The sequence below is a fragment of the Triplophysa dalaica genome, chromosome 3, assembly GCF_015846415.1.
Source record: "Triplophysa dalaica isolate WHDGS20190420 chromosome 3, ASM1584641v1, whole genome shotgun sequence".
NCBI classification, from domain to species: domain Eukaryota; kingdom Metazoa; phylum Chordata; class Actinopteri; order Cypriniformes; family Nemacheilidae; genus Triplophysa; species Triplophysa dalaica.
Window position 1 is genome coordinate 12,827,517 of NC_079544.1, and position 17,595 is coordinate 12,845,111.

The window sequence follows — 17,595 nt, forward strand, 5'->3', positions numbered from 1 at the left end:
CATGGCTGCCATCTGGGACCTTTTTATTGTAAAGGTCAAGTTAACAAGAGGAAGGGGCTGCAATGAGATTTCAAAGACACGGTTAAAGAGAAGAAAATCTAGACTTGCCTTGTAATACAGAGACATACGTAGGACAAACAAAGCTATGGAGGTGCCTGCAATTGCAAATGAAATGTGACAACCTTTCAAAGCTTGAGCTGAGATTAACTGCCTGTAAACTCAGTCTGGATGATGGCATATACATTACAAAGACAGACTCTGAAATTTCAACAAGCATGTGGGAGACTTGAGTCCAGTCTTTCTCAAGCCCTGACTTCCTGTTTAAATGTCACTGTCACATTTTCTAAATAAAATGTTGACGTGCTTAGCTGCTATTTTAGACACTGTGAAAACCCAACATTTCATGCAAAGTAATTGATATACAAATTATTCATGGCTTTAACACACTTTTGAAAAACACACATTTTCACTTGTTGTGTCGTGTGCCAGAAAACCATATAATGTCCTGCTATGACTAATTTAAAGCGTGTCTTAGCCCCACAGACCACAAACATCTCAAACAGTCAATAACTTTATATGATCTCTGTTTGGTGCAGACAGAATGCCTGACTCTGAACTTTACTGTACTTTTGTTTCTATATATCTTGTTTCACTGTCACATAGAGCATTTTCACATGTTATAATGTTATGTTTCGACATGCAAACCCTAAAATAGACTTGTAAGATAATATCACATTGTGAACATTAAAAAAAACAAAGATGCATAATGAAAATATGTAAACTAAAAACATGTAAACATCTCACAACATCTTTTAAAGAGAGATGAGTACTAAATACATTTTGAAAGAACCAGCAGTTTAAAATAACTCAAGGGCTCTTAAACTTCACATGGCGTGTGCTCGCTGTGATGAATCAGTAGGTTTATGACCACATCCTCTTCACTGCAAACCAAAGCCTCTTTCATACATGCAAAATCTAACTCCTCCAGCATTACAGCAAAGAAGTGCTTATGTTCATGTTTATAATCTTATATTTGACATCCAACATTTCATTTTAGAGTGCTCAGTGGTTAGCAAAAGAAACACAAAAGACATGGCAGTGCTTATCTGTGCAAACATATCTCCACCCCTAACAAACACCATATCCCCTCCCCCAAACACACACGCACGCACACAACTTTAAAATTAAACAATGCTTCTTATACTGTGATAACACGAGCATGAACACACACACATGTACATACGGAAATGTTCATGAACAGAAACAAACACTATTCTTTTTGTTTTATAATCAACACTCAGCCTGAAAGTCTTCCCACATTACACCTTATTTGAATGGGATGGGTGTGAACCTATGGCAAACTTTATCATACGTTTTGTAGAACATATTTTGAAATATAGACTCTTAGAAGTATGCATGACATGATAGCAAATCAAATGTATGGGACAAAAAGTATATCCAGAAGGTACATTTTATTGCAAATTCATACTGTAAATTATGAATATATTAGAAAAATTATAATTTAACACATTCTAAAAAGTACAATTAATAGTAATAGTAACAACAAAATACACAAACACAAAAACTACATGACAAAGATATTTCAAATACTTGTGCAAGACCTATAAGAAGGCGTGATAATTCTCCTGAACAAGTTCAAACAGTTCTTGCTAAACAAAAAACGTATTCACAATTGAATGGGGTTAAGACTTCACAAACCCACTAGACATTCACATCAAAATGAATCAGCACCTTGAACTTCTATGTAGTGATTCAGTGATGAGAAAAAAAATCCCTGATCGGTAAGGAGGTGTAGCTTCATTCATTCCGATCCTGCAGACAAAATAAAAGATTATGTAGATTTCGTTTTTTGTTTAAAGAACATGAGTGACACTTGGCAGTGGAAAATAATAACAAAACAGGAACACTTTGGTCACTATGGTGAGGTTGCTAAAGAGTTATTCTTGGTAAAGCAAACTGTAATTTCACGCCACATAATATAGTTTAACACTTGAGTTAGGAAGTATTTGTTATAATAAGAAAAAGACAACAGGCAAAAGACACATTAAAAACTTCCTCTTTATTGTAGAAATTCGAGAAAACTCGCCTGGTTTGTGTGTGCTGGAGTCACTGAGTGACGGCTGCTCTTGAAGGGCCAACGTCTGGTTAACAAACCTCAGCATACCTGAGAGACTCTCCAGGTCAGTTTCCTCTTGTTCCTCTGTTTCCTCTCGGTCCAGCATGTATGTGAGCGGATTAAAGGACTTGTCTGTAGCGGAGGTGGTCTCGTGCGTGCTCAGACCCTGCCAGGTCTGGTCTGGGGAGGGGGGTGGCAGAAGTGCGGCCTGCACGTCGGCTTTCAAACTTTCTGAAAGCTCCAGAGAGGTGTCTGAGAAGGCCTTGTGCAAGAAGGAGAGGCTTGAATGTGCAGAAGAGTTATTTTTGGAGGGGGACAGGGAGCTTTGGAGAATGAAGTCTTTTAGAGGAGGAGAAAGAGGAGGAGGAGTGCTGGGTTTGTGACGAAGTGTGATGTTGTGTAGTTCCGTGGCCCTTTCAAGGCTGGAGAGCCTGGCCTGAAGACGAGTGAGCTCAGACTCCTACAGAAAAATAATAGGGTTGAACACTGAGAAAGATATTTGGAAGAATCAGTTCTTGGCCACCATTGACTAAAATTGCTTTACAAATTTCTTTGCTCTGCTGAACACAAAATGAGATATTTTGAAGAATGTGGGAAAGCAAACTGTTTTGGGGCACTTTTGACTACCATTGTAATGTACCATTGTCATGTGGTAGTCAATGGTGACCAAGAACTCTTTGGTTACAAGCATTCTTCTAAATATCTTTCTCCGTGTTCATCAGAACAAAGAATTTTATACAGATTTGGAACATGAGGGTGTGTAAATGATGACAGATTTGTTTTTCGCTGCAAACTGTTCCTTTAAACACCCTTTACTTGTGGTTTTTACATGTCTTGTGGTTGGTATTGGCTAACACCATACACTAAATCTGGTACCTTGATAAGCAGCGTCTCATTAGCACTTTGTAAGAGTTGTTCTTTGCTGTGAAGCTCTGCATGAAGGTGAGCAGAGGTAGCTCTGGCTTCTTCCAGTTGATCTCGGGCCTGCTGCAGCCGCTGCATCAGCTGCTCCTGAGAGTTACGCAAGCTGTTGGAGATCTGATCTGAGACCTTCAGCAACTGTCCACGTGTCTGCTGTAGCGCTGAAAGCTACGAATGGTTAGACATTGAGTTTCTGTGGTCGGTAACAGGAGTCTGTCCTATGGGACTAAAAGTGAAGTTGCTTTTTTAGCAGAAGTGTACCTCTTTGTGGTGTTCTTCTCTCTGTTGCTCAAGTTCCTGCTGCAGGGCAGTGACTGTGGCCTGGAGTCTGACCTCAGTCTGTGTGAAACTCCTCTCCATCTCAGCCATCTCCTCTTGCAGGTGCTGAACTTCACTCTCCTACAGAAACACAGCGAACCAAGTGAAAGTCCATCAGAAAATGATAGAACAATAAAATCTTGTGTCAGGTTTATCATTAAAAGGACAGTTCACCCAAAAATGGATGAAAGAAATTATAATTTTCCCGGCCTCCTGTCCTTTCAAACCTGTATGACTTTCTTCTGCAGAACACAAAATAAATTTTGATATAAATAGAATGTTGGTGACCAAACAACACCGGCCCCCATTATATGGGTGAATAAATGAGGACAGAACTTTTGAGGTGTTAAGTGCATTCGATGTACTGTACGTGTTCTCTGTTTGTGATAAGACCAAGAGATTCAAAATAGGTGGATCCAAAATACCAAACTTAAAATGATATAAACGATTCGGTTACTTGCATTCAGCAACCATGAATGCTTGAGGAACTTGAAACAAAAGAGATTCAACTGCATGAGACTAGTTGATCAAGACAGGTTTGAACGGGTGTGTCTTAGGTTTTTATGGTAAACTGAAAAATTGAAAAAGAGAACTCTCTGTACAGCAGGTAGGATTAATACAATGCTGATGTGTCTTCAAGCCACAACATCAAATCAACAGGCCCATGGGTGTGATAGTTCTGATGTGCTACACCATACACACTTGCATAAGGTGCAAAGTCAAGAATATATAAGCTACAGTTTTAAATTGCACATGCATCTCTCACCTTCTGACGTGCTTGCTGAGTGACATCATTTAGCTGTGTGTTTAGAGCATCACAGCGTGTGTGTGAATCTTGAAAGTCATGCACCGTCTTCTGGAGCTGCTCTCGATACACACGTAACTGCTGCCCGTGCTCAAAAGTACCCTGACATACACAACAACATTTATATCAACCACATATGAAGAATTGGGTTTAATTCTCTCCTTGACCTTTTCAGCAATGCTGTATTCATTTGTTGAAACAAAATTCATGTTTGATGTCACAATTGAAAGTAAACGCTATATGCATTGGATTGCTTTGAGAAACTATATTATCTTTAAACTGACAAACAGACATAAAAAATGATGGCAACAATAACAAAATAAGAGGAAATAGCAACCACTATCTATGTAAAATTCAGGATTACCCAATCTAGGATTGCGTTTGACACCGTCATAAAATTTTAACAACGCTAATCTAATGCTGGGCCAGATCAACTACCCGTTAAAAATTGTAATACTCCACAAACATTTGAACAGAATACGGAAAGAACGTTTATAACCGAATCAAAAGGTCTGTGCTGTAATTTTGGGGAGGATCTTTTAACAGAAATGCAATATAATATACTGTTCATAACTATGTCTTCAGAGGTGTATAAAGACATTACATAATGAAGCGTTGTGTTTTTATTACCTTAGAATGAGCTATTTCTATCTACATACACCGTGAGTCCCCTTGCATGGAATTCGCCGTGTTGTTTCATGTTAGTTTTCAGAGTTTTTATTTTTCAAATTACTTCTATTAGTGGCTCAGCTGGACTGCACTTTATACAGATTATCAGAGGGTTATGGTTAGTGTGCTACTAAAGTTTAGCTGGTCCTACTATTTGAAAACGTCTGTTGTGCACAGGTGGAAAAACTATTTTTTATTCTTTATAGTAATTTAATACTACATTTATTTATAATATTTTAATAATTTATACATTAAAGTATCCATATGAAATTTCTTTTCATTTTTAAGTGGCACATGACTCCTGACCGGTTTTGTGAGATTAATCCTAGCAGTCTTTTCACAAAGTAACCTCCCTGTAGTTTCAGTTATGAGTCATACCTTCTCCAGCTCCTCCTTAACCTGCAGCTGTGATTTCAACATCTCTAGTCTTTCCGTCAGAAACTGTGCCTGCATACAACATAAGAATCCCAAATCAGTGTATGTCTCTGTAGAAAAGTTCAATAAAAGGAAGGAAGGAGACAGGAACCGGCAAACGTTTAATCAAAATAAGGACAAAGTAAAAAGACAGCCGGCAGCCCCTCACGGACGACTGCCAGCGAATAAAACATAAATACAAACATAAACATGCTCGGCTCGGGCTCGGGCCCGGTCCTCTCTCCTCGACGGTCCGGTCGCTCGTTCTCTTATTTGCTCCTGATCTCCTACGTGATAGGAGGCCGGAGCACGCACAGCTGGCGCTCATTAACAATTACTCACTGGTTCTCGAACCACGGTCTCGCCCCGCCTACTTCACTACAATCTCCATAAACAAGAATGTTCATCTGTAGCAGTTATACTGAACAACTCACTTTTTGGTCTCTCTCTCTTATCTCTTTCTGGCTTTTCTCCAGACTGTCCTGTAGGTACTCAACTTTCCTCTCCATCTCCATCTTGTGATCCTTGATGACCACATCCAGATGGCCCAGCTGAAGACAGAAGACAATGCTTTAAAAGACTGTAGACTAGAGGTATTGCAATGAAGATAGAAAACGTAGAAAGTCTGTGTGGTACCAACTGTGCTCTCTGCTGGAGCTCCCCCTGTCTCTCTTTCAAAGCAGAATCCAGATCCAACACCTCATGGTTCCTCTCCTCCAGCTCTCTCTGACTCTCTCTATAAACACAAACAATGATAAAAATGCATTTTCTTTGTTTAAAGAACGTGCACACAATACAGTTAATAGTGAAGCATTGCATGTTGTTCAATAAAGGGGTGGGGTATACAACAGGTCCCTGTATCACAAAAATGTATCTGCTATAGACAACTCATAGGGTCCAGAGGAGAGAAAGCAAACACAAATTTTTGTTTAAGATTTGTTCTGCTTTAAACAAATTGGTTTGTTTGTTAAGAAACCACAAAATTAGCTCAACCGGTAGTGTTACTAAATTGGGACAGGACTAACTGTTAGCTTGGCCAATATCAGACAGGGTTTGAGAAACCTTTTTGAGAATCACTTGCTTAAAGCACAATTAATTGATCTACTAGAAAATTGTGTTTTTGCTGGACTCTGTGCGTTGAGAGGTACCGTAAGAAGAGGATAAAATATTGTGAAGGTACTTGATCAGATAAATTATGCTTTGCATTCATATTTTGGCATGCAAAAAAGACACTGAAACATATTTTGCAACTGTGTTAGCAAACTGATAAACAGTTACTAATGCCGTAAACCACTGCTCATGTCACAAGCTGCAATGTGACCGAGCGCACACTATGTGTGAATGTTCTATTACAAATGTGACATGTAACATGGGAAAATATAACACATGACTGCCCAAAACCCATTACATGACAATCATGGATGGTGTGGGTAGAACATGAATATTCTTTTTAGATGTAATAATAAAGAGGGTGATTAAATATGTATGTCACTGCTGAAGTCTGTTATTTGCACACCATAGCTTATATTGTATTTCCAAAGCCATTTGATGTTTTTTATTTAGTCAGTGTTTGAGTTTTAAAAACAGATGAAGGTAACAGTGGCATCTGTGGCAACATTAATATTGATGAGATGACATTTTCTGTCATTACCTTTACTGTTTATTATTTGAGTAAATATGTAGTGTACGTTTTGGCTCAGCAAGTCAGAAAGACCAGTTGTAAGAGAACATGTTTGTGTTTACAGTTTAACCACAGTATAATTATTGACAATGTATTTGTGTATTATTACATAATCCCTAAAACTCATGATTTTATAAATAAATAGTTTATCGGTAACAATAATTTATATTCAATCTATTAGATCAGATGCTTCAAAACCTTAAAAATACAATAAAAACTGTATAAATTAAAACAATAAATAACACTCATCACATGATGGCACATACATAATACAGAAAAACTACAAATGCAAATTACAATATTTACAAATAAAACAACAGATTCAAACATTAATACATAAGAGCAGCACAGCATGGCTTGTATTTCTATACTCAAAGAGGATACGCTTGGAATAAAGGAATGAAAGAAACGAAAATAACATTGAATGTCTCTGCAGAGACAAATACAGCATCCATGTCCGTTATGGAGAACCAGCCAGTAAAGCTGTCGAGGTGAAGAATGGCTCACCTGAGCTCTGTGGCCAGCTTATCGATGGTTGCTTGCCGCTGGTCTGAGTTCAGTTGTGAGCGCTGTAGCACGTCTCTCAGCTCCTCCAGGTGGTCCAGGGTGTGTGCCAATTCACTGCGCACCTCCTGCAACTGTCCCTCCAGCAGCTGCCCCCGCTGCAGTGAGTTTCGCCTGTCCATTTCACTGCGATGGAGCTTCTCTTCAAGGTCTATGACTGGGAACAAAATGAAACCGTCATAGTAAAAAAGACACAGTAAAAGACTCTTGTTTAAGGGCTCATTGGTGGGTGTTTATGGATACTAGATCAGTATTTGTCAGATCAAAATGATTTGAAATGTGAAAAATTACATTTTCAATCCGACACAGGTTGTGGTACACATGCATACCCATCTCACTCTTCTTATCCAGCATGCCTTTGGTCTCCCTGAGTGTCTCCTCCATCTGACCGAGCTGAGAGGCTTTAGCGCTGCTGTCTCTCCTTAGGCGCAACAGCTCCAGATCCATGTCTGATAGCTCCACTCTACACTTATTCATCTCTGAGCTCAGCTGCCTGGAAAACACACAGTACTGTTAATTCAAAAATGTTGCCTCAAAATAATAACCTGTGAAAGAAGATTGGCATCAAATTCAGTGTTAAAACCTTGCCTAGGCTTGGCCTTTAGGTGAACAGCCAATAACTGAAGTTCTTTCGTCCCCTCTCTAAATACAAGCATGAATGAGGGTACACTGTTAGCTGTAAATATAGAGAACGAGAACGGCAGGAGTGGCTATGAAAACAAATCAGATCACTGAAGCTATGAAACAGTCATAAGACCTTCCTAAGGGACACCCTTAGGACAAAACACATGTCCAACATCTTTTGCCACCGTGCGGTGCCCAGAGAACATAGTTTTGAGTCCTAAATCTTTCTGGCTAGATTTCTAAAGAGGTTTGCTGTGGAAATGCAGATCAAATTTTTGCTGCTAATTGCTTTTGTCTCAGACATCATGTGATCATTATTCTCTTGAATATATTCTCCTAAAATAACAAGCTCAAATGTTGTCTTCTAGTCACAGAAACATTGTTTGTAAGAATCAGCAATTTGATAAACTAATATGGCATCACTTCTATCGGATCTTCCTGCCATTAGACATTATGTAAAATAGCAAGCTTCTTGCTTCTAACTCTGTGATTCTTAGCCAGAATAAAATATAATCTAGCCCTTTTTTTTAAGTTTGTGAAATGATCTGATCTCAACCCCAAAACCACAATGCAGTAGTTGTAATGTAATGGTGATTGTGTGTGATACAATGTTCATAACATCCATTTTAGGAACCAGGTAAATGTTTTATGTTAATAAAATGTTAAATGTTCTCACGTTATCGAGCCGGAGAGCTCTGCAGCCTGTCTTTCTTTCTTCTGCACCTCTTGGGTGGCTTCCTCCACCTCTCTCTCCCTGCTCCTCAGGGCCTGAGACAATGCGGAACGCTCCTTTTCCAATTCTTGTTCCAACTGGGACACCTGTGACGATCAGTATATGGTTATATCAACCATATTTCTGAAGCAATTTCACAACCACCATGTAGACCGACCATGTGTATAGTGTAATATGCAAGAAACATATCAAGAAAAATATTGCAGTATTGTCAATATATTGTAGTAACAGTTTTTGTTTTTTCCAACCTAACCAGAAAACTAGTTTAGTGAGCCGTGCCCTATATCTTAGAGCTAGATAAGGTGCTGGCCTGAATTTGCACAAACAGAATGAACTGTGTTTATACTGGGGAAGTGCCTATAACCTATCATGAGACTTGATCTATGACATTATCCCAAAATTCCTTGTGATCTGCACACAATATATTTGCAAGATAGCCACTGACATTCTACAGCTACACTGCAAATATGAGTTCTTTTATACTCAAATAGAAGCTTGTTTTGAGTCAGAGCAGAACAACCCTCAGGCACGGTTATATATATCTTCACACACACGAATGACTCTATTATTCATTGATCAGCTGTTGTTGTTGGGTAATGATCTGGTTAATAGCCAGGAAACATGCAAAGATGATCAGACCCAAAAGCCGTTACGCTTGATGTGGTGACCGATGTGGTTATTCATATCAGAAGTGATGTGCATGTCATGTTGAAGGTTTAATTATAGCTTCATGTCAGTTTGCTGTTTTGCAAGTCATTGTTTTCTCAAACAATTTTTCAAAGTTTTTCTGAATTATGTTGCCAGAAGTATGCTTAAACTTCTGGTGACATCTTCAAAAAGAAAAGTGGCTCATAGATAAAGTAATATTTTTTTAAATTCTAAATATTTATTGCAGGTAATACATCAAACAAAACACCTCATATAAAGTGGGACTGAAATTGTGCGTATCTGTTGTAAGACCTCTAGTAAAGGTTTGTGCTTTTGTACCTGGCTCTGCAGCTGACTCTGACTCTCCTCCAGCTGTGCGATACGTGATGTACTTTCCTGCAGCATGATGTGCTGGTTCTGGATGGAGTTCTGCAGCTGCAGGTTCTCCTCACTAGAGTGCTGATATGCCAAACATTTCCTCCTCAGCTCTTCCTGCAGCTCAGAGAGCTAATAAACATCGTCTCTTAGAGATATATTGACATATATGACCTGCTTATCATCATTTAAAGAACGCAAGGAAACAGGAAAAGGAAGTGTCATTCAGACCATGATATTGACTGACCTCAATATTCTTCCGGTCCAGCTCTCTCTCATGATGTTTCTTCACCTCCTCCATCTGCTGGAGGCAACAACTCAGCTCCTCTTTACAACAGGACAGTTCTGTCTGCAGGCTCCTCACCTGGAAGAGAGTCAATAAGCACTTACCTGTAACTCTGCTGTTAGGACACAGTGCTCATATTGGGTATGAATGCTTTTTCCAGCCGCAATGCACTACTTTAGATAAGTGTCTGACCACTTCTTAATGACCTCAGAGGAGTTCCTCACACTGCAAAAAAATGATTGGTCTCACCTTTGAAGCAGAGTCAGCTGCCTGCTCTTTGCTACCCCGAAGTTTCTCTTCACTACATTTAGATTTGGCTTGGAAATCCTGTTCAAGAAACAGAACTATATTTAATTAGTGATTTAACAATTAGCTATGATCTCACATATTGATGATTTAGTGAATGAATGGCTTGAATGATGTCAGATTTCTATATGAATAAATGAGATCTGACCTCTGTGAGCTGTTCTATAGAGGTTTGCAAAAGAGTGGCTCTCTGCTGTGATGCCTGCTTCTCACGCAGAAGCTCAGACATATTTTCCTCTAGTTCCTCAATTTCGGTTTCTTTTTGAGCCAAAGACAACCTGAGCTGGAAACAGTCTTATTAGACCTAGGATTTTATTTGAACAAATGTAATATTATTTATAAGATATCTGCATACATACCACCTCTATTTTGTCCTCCAGCTCCTTGCATTTGTGTGATTGTGAAACCTTGGATTTCTCCATAGACTGCTGATATTCCTTCTGCTTTTTGCTCAAGACTGACTGATAGTGTTGAATACTGCTGGCCTTTTCCTTATTTACCGTTTAAAAAGACAACATTAATAGGTCTGGAAATTACATTATAGTTTTTTATGTGATATTGTATATGTAATTGTATATGTTGTATGTGTTACCAGTAGCTCTTGTTCAAGCTGGCTGGTCTTTATTGCAGCCTGGGAATAAGCCGAACTCTTCTCCTGCAGTTGTTTCTCCAGCACATCCACACGCAAGCTTTTCTTTTTTAGCTGATAAACACAATTTTGAGATAGACACAAAAGTCTCAAAAATAAGTTATTTAATGTGTATTGCACAGCTATGCAAAGCAAGATTTTGGATGCAAGATTTCACCTGCGAGGTTCCAGATTTGATGGCACTCTCACCTCTTTCTCGAAGGAGGTAGCTTGAGTAGCTTTTTCCAGCAGCTGGTTATGAAGCTGCTGGTAGTGAGAGGATCTTTCTGTGATGGAGGCCTGCAGGGAGGAAATCTCCTCCTGAGCTCGGGTCAGTCTTTCCTGAAGGCTCTGAGAAGCGCTGGCCTGCCGGGTCTTCTCTCGCTCAGCCATCTGCAACACTGCTAACAGCTTCTGATAGCGGTCACCTAAATGAACATGAGATCTGAGTTAAGGCTGTTAAAATACATTAAAACACAATTGGGGGAATGAACAAATGAAACTTGGCAGTCTTAGTAATGGTTTGTAATGTCTGGCTGGAGGATATAATGAGAAAAAATGAGAGTTAGACACTCACCAGACTTTTGTTTTAAAGATTCAGTGGTGTTGGTGTAAGAGAACGATGGCAGCAAACAAGGGTTGACACACAGCGCACATTCTCGGTTCTGAAACACAACCCATTCCACTAAGGTGTCTTCCGGCAAAATTTTAAAGAGTAACTTTTACAGTGTCCTTACAGTGTGTGTTATGTTGCTGTGTGTGAATGTAAGCATTCTATCAAGTTGTAAAGCCGAAATTGAACTTATAACAAAGTTATTGGCCTGGGAAATAAGGAGTCGATGCTCAATCATAGTCATATATCGTTCTAATTTTAGATCCCGGACGGATCTGCATCACTCCACACAATGCCCGCCTACGTTTCATTTGAGACACTGCACGCAGTAGTCCAATCACAGCAGACTAGACCGTCTGGCCAATCAGATCAGAGTAGGCTGACAGAAAGGAGGGGGTTAAACAAATGAATCGCAGAACGAATCATGTGAGAATCAGTCAAGAAGTAAGGTAATAATAACTGCCTATTATTAGAAAATGTAATTGTTTTTACACCGTGTATATACTTAAACTTCTTGTTGGACACTCCATTAACCAAAGAAGGGCGATTAAAACCACAAAATATTTACTCTGAGATTTTCTACTATGAATTTATAAATCGCAAAGCAGAAATCAACAAGCAGATGTTTAATCTTTGTGTCTGTATCCAGCACCTCTCTGAGATGTAATAGGTCCAGTATGCCCTCCAGGCTGGTCAGCTCAGTTCTGTCTAGCTCTTTCTCTCTGAGGGCCTGAGCCACCCTCTGCTCCTGACAGGCCGTGAGGAGACGCAGGTCCTCATTCTCTCTTCTCACGCTCGCCGTTGCCTGCAGCTGAGTCTCCTTATCATCCAGCTCCTTCTGTAGTTTTTTCAGCTGATCTGAGAGCTTCTGCACATGAGACTGCAGCTGCACACGCTCAGTGGAGACAGACTCTAATCGACCATGAACCTCCTTCAGCTCACTAATCAGTTGAGAACAAAATACAATTAATTTCAGCCATTTGCTTTCTGCATACAGTCTGGAAGTTATTCAAATTCTGTAGTCACTTTGGATGCCAATAATCAGAAAACTGTTTCGTAAAATTCAGAAAAGAGGTTTTGCAATTCATCGCCTTGGATTTATAAGGTATAGTTTTGAGCTTTAAATTCATCGCCTTGGATTTATAAGGTACAGTTTTCAGCTTTAAAATGTTTGCATTTCATATAGCAAAAAATATAGGAGGAACAAATCTCTTTTACACATGAATAAGACAGAGACCCTAAATGTATTCCAAATGTACAATATCAACATTTTCTAAAAATTTAAAATTGTTTGTTTTTGGAACAGGTCAAACGCAAATAGAACCTTCTGATTGTGAAAAATCACTTTTTGTTTAGAATTTAAGGTTCTGTCTCCAAAACATTCATTAAAGCATACATTTTCAAGCAACACAAACTATTTACTTATAACTTTTGTTAAAACATAAAATTAGTTCATAATAATGTGTAAAAAATGGTACTTATATATGGTTTTTAAGACATTTATTTCATATTTTAGGATGCTTTTTTCTTGTTCGAGTTAAGCATAAATGGCCGTGCTTATTGTTGTATCGATCCACAGAAGGTGGGACAGATCAAATTACTTTTTAGAGATGAGTATGGCTGAAATAACATAATAATGTTTATTGTTGTAATCAAGACGCTTGACGTTGTTGACTATTTGGCATTAACCGACTAACTGCATTATAAGAGTCTATATAAACACAGGTATAAGGAAGCTAGCGCTGCTGGCTAGTGTTGTGTCTATAAATATAATAAAATTAGTACTGTAGTCTGAGCTTCTCTCGTTGACAAGACTATCAATAAATCAGTCAACCTTGAGGTTTCCTTTTAACATTGTTTTGTGTTGCACTGTTTCTCAGAAATTCCCCTATCATTGAGGAGTCCGGTCACATGACAAAGTAAGCTGATCCTGATTTGTCCTCTTGTTTGCATTCAATGTGCTTATTGGCTCTTGCAGATAGAACCTTATAGCACCATATCTTTATTTGATTTTGTAATAATGTATAATGCCATAATGTTAAAAGTTGTTGCAGAATAAGAATATGTACATTTTGACCAAAGTGTCAGATAGAATCTTATCATTCTAAGGCGACAAATTTTCCTAATTCAGTCCAGTGTTGAAGAATATATTTATAACCCAAAATTAAACAACTCAACGAAGGATATAGAATAGTATTTGGGATGCTCTTTTACCAGATGTTGTGACGTAGACCCTCCCTCTCTCTCTCCAACTCTGCACACTTCCTCTCCAGCTCCTCCCTCTCTCTGTCACACTGCATCAAACTGACCTTCAGCTGATTCTCACTCTCCTTCCCCTATAACACATGTCACACAAAACAGAAAATAAGACGAATGTTTCAGCCATTGTCATTGTTAAGGATTTACGAGGTAAAAACTTGTTTTTACAAAAGCAAGTTCACCTCCTTCAGCTTTTTAGAAACGTCTTCCTTGTACTCCCTGAAGGTAACTGTAAGCTTCTCCGCGTTAAGAAGTGCTTGGTTTCTCTGCTGCTCCGCCCTTTCAAAGTGAAAAAGATTTTATAAAAACTTGTGAGGTTTCAAACTACAAAATACAATTAATCTGCTTATTGTTTACACAAGTGTAACTCAGATCGTACCGTTTCCCCAGATGTGTTCTTTCAGCTAGCTCGGCTTTAACTAATCTCAGCTCATCTCTGAGCTTCTCCACCAGTCTGTTACTCTCAATTACTATCTGTTCACTCACTTCCAGCTTCTGCTCAGCAGCCCTAAAGAAAACAGAGCAGATCAATCAATATTTCTGTCTAAAAGGCATGTGATTTTTTTCAAAAGGAATTAGGCGGTAAAGAGAGAAATACCTACTCCAAAGCTTTCGTATGAGCGTCCAGTTCTGCCTCCAGATCGATAATCTGCTCATTCATGAGAGACACACTGGAGGTCCTGGCTCCCACGGTAGATCCCAATACACGGATCTGTAGGAGTAATCGCTGGGGTCATTTTGCAAAACAGTACGCAATATCTTCCCGATTAGGTAAAGCAGAGATTATATTTTGAGACAACATTTTTAATTTACAATGTAAATTAGGGGTGGTTTGGCATTCATAGTAGCATTGAATTTTCAGTATTTTAGCAAAATAGGCAGCTATAACAGATCTCTCATCAATGAGCATTACCTTAGACCTTGAGCTGGCCAACTCAAGCTGAGCAGCATCCAGATCACTGATGAGCTGCCTGTTCTCCATGACCAGAGACGTGTTCTCCTGCCTGACGGAGTTGAGCTTCCTCCTAAGCACAGACGTCTCTGTCTCCATGTCTCTCTTTGGCTTTGGGCAGACACAAATTATCTTAAATAAAATATTTAACGGCTTTTGAAACACTTAGCAATACAACACTAGGAATGTAATGTTATCATTTTTCTATAACATATCTGCTATAACTTATCACAGTATGCTGTAATATCAATGTGTTTTCTGTATTTGAATGCATCCATAAATAAATAAATGATTATTTGTTTTTAATCAAATTGTGATTCATAGACGGTTGAATATGCAAACTGGATTTGCATCTCTTCATTCTGTTGTCAATAGCAACACTGTTCCATACAAGTGCAACTGGCGCCATGTTGTGTTTCATTTATTGACTGCACTGAAAAAGACATAATCATGCTTATACACTTCCGGTCAAAAGTTTAGGATCACTCTCTATTCATATTTCCACAGTTTCGAATAATATTAAACACATCAAATCCATGAAATAAAACAAATGTAGCTGTGGGACTTATACCATATATTAACTTTATGTTATATATTAGCATCTTAAAAGTAGCCACCCTTTAACTAGAATCGCACACTTCGCATTTTATCATCCAGCTTCTTCAGTTCTTGACCTGGGAAGCTTTTTCTACAGTACGGAAATTTCCGCCTATGCTTTACTCTTACTGATAAAAATGAGGTTTTCTGATCTTTTAAGATCATGAGAAAAGTGATCCTAAACTCTTGACCGGTAATGTACGTATGTACACCCTTCTCATCATAGTTTTTTATGAGTTAGATAAGACACACATTTGGTATGTTAACCAGTCTATATCCAATGGTTGTGTTAGAGCATTTTGAATGTCTTATTGATGGAAAGTAAGCTACATGTAATGAGATGAAAGAAAAAATAAGAAGGCCTAAATATTATGCTAATGTTATCTAGAATTATTCGCAATATTTTGATCATCCATGGTAACAATATGGGCAAGTTAATTACCAGGATAAATCGTAACACACAGAAGAACAGTCTAGTTATTCCCATACTGAATCCTAAAGTCAACTTGACACCTGTCTGGTGCAATATCTCAGCATGACTGATCTTCTCTTTACCACGCAGCATCTTTATTTACTTACTGTGCAGTCACAAGCTGATATACAAACACATTCCCTCTGCTCTGTTGTTCTGTCAGGGCGAAAATATCTTTCTGACTTCTGAAGGTCCTCTAAAGTAATACGACCAGGGAATTCTTGTGCTCCACTCCTGTCATTATCCTCACCAATGATGTAATTTCCTGAATGACTGAAATAAGAGTCAACAAGAGCAATTTAGAGGGGTCATATGGTGCGAATACATGTTTTTCTGTCTCTTTGTTGTGTCATAAATTCCCCATGCATGTATTCCACACGTAAAATTTCCAAAATTTAAGTTCCGGAACAAAAAATGCATTCCATCTGAAGTGAATGCTCACCCAGACCTCCCTAAAACGCCTCGTGTAACCACACCACCGCAAATCTACATCAGTTTGTGATATGATATCACTAAGACACCCTAAATGTATAAGCAAGAAAGGTGGGCGTACATGTCAGTACATTTACTTTGGAACCAGATGTGGCATTTACTTTGGAACCAGAGGCGTTACATGAAAGTCACACGCTTGCAGTATTCAACCAATCACTACGCACTGGATAACTAGCCAATCATAGCACCCTTCGCTTTTCAGAGCTTTGTAAAAAATCTGCACGGTATGTGGAAAATACAGCGTTTTTTAACCTAGAATCCGCGTATACACATTGCATTACATCTAAAACAAACCGTGTCAAACGACCCCTTTAATGAACATAACGCATAGATTTGGACTCAATGTGAAATAGTTCCTGCAATCTTGAATCCGAAAGGCTGTTAGATCAAATAAAAACCACAGTCCATCGAGACTGAATGCATTACCTTAATTGTTCTCCCAGTGATTGCAAGTTTTGTTCTGTTAACAGCAGCTGATTTCTCAAGGAGACCACATCCTCTACCAGACCCCTGTTGTCTTTGAACATTGGCGAGTGTTAAAACGAACCCTTTAAATTAAGGTGAAGAAGACCCTTAATTTTGACATGTGTATTTATTGTATTCCTGTATTATATATTCAACATTATTTACATAGATCCCACAGAAAACAGTTGAACACTAAAACGTGCTGGAAAAAATTGAAGTAAACTATTTTAAAGAAACTGGAAGATGAGGCAGGACAGTCAGGTAAAAGACACGTGAAAAAAGTGGGAAAACGCCGTAAAGAATTGTGGATCAATTATGATGTATTAATAAAGTTACGCTTACATATAATATACTTGCCTTACAATGAATGATTTGGAGACATGATGTTATCAACAGGTTGTCAAGGAGTCGCCGCCTGCTGTCTACTACATTTATAAGCTTTCCACTGCTTTCACGCTTGCTTTTTAACACGATATTTATATAGTACTAAATAACTGCATACGACGTAGTTTTATGCAACGAACAATAGTGTTTATTCGCTTCAAGTAGGTTTAGCTTAGCATACAAACTAAACAAAACGCGCTGCCATCTTTGCCTCATCTGATTGGCTGAGAGGAAAAATAACATCCTCAGTGG

The 17,595-nt window shown here is 38.6% G+C and overlaps 1 protein-coding gene across 3 annotated transcripts; it reads right to left on the minus strand.

The window, feature by feature from the left end:
• Positions 1 to 1,451: 1,451 nt before the first annotated feature.
• ccdc18 (coiled-coil domain containing 18) lies at positions 1,452 to 17,547 on the minus strand. 3 transcript variants are annotated; one of them, XM_056744506.1, is made up of 28 exons: positions 17,322 to 17,547; positions 16,921 to 17,042; positions 16,110 to 16,275; positions 14,895 to 15,044; positions 14,584 to 14,693; positions 14,361 to 14,489; positions 14,164 to 14,260; positions 13,937 to 14,058; positions 12,375 to 12,663; positions 11,687 to 11,774; positions 11,320 to 11,537; positions 11,074 to 11,184; positions 10,841 to 10,972; positions 10,630 to 10,764; positions 10,425 to 10,502; positions 10,137 to 10,253; positions 9,854 to 10,021; positions 8,810 to 8,952; positions 7,839 to 8,002; positions 7,453 to 7,666; positions 5,901 to 6,000; positions 5,699 to 5,815; positions 5,229 to 5,297; positions 4,143 to 4,283; positions 3,320 to 3,457; positions 3,014 to 3,226; positions 2,108 to 2,597; positions 1,452 to 1,833 (listed from the first exon to the last, which is right to left on the minus strand). In XM_056744506.1, the coding sequence occupies exons 2-28, from the start codon at positions 17,019 to 17,021 to the stop codon at positions 1,823 to 1,825; spliced, it is 4,011 nt and encodes a 1,336-aa protein (XP_056600484.1). In that variant the 5' UTR covers positions 17,022 to 17,042; positions 17,322 to 17,547; the 3' UTR covers positions 1,452 to 1,822. The 3 variants fall into 3 exon arrangements, with proteins under 3 accessions (XP_056600484.1, XP_056600483.1, XP_056600485.1); XM_056744505.1 differs by having other exon boundaries at positions 17,317 to 17,547; XM_056744507.1 differs by lacking the exons at positions 16,110 to 16,275; positions 16,921 to 17,042; positions 17,322 to 17,547 and having other exon boundaries at positions 14,580 to 14,693; positions 14,895 to 15,031.
• Between the last annotated feature and the right edge of the window lie 48 nt (positions 17,548 to 17,595).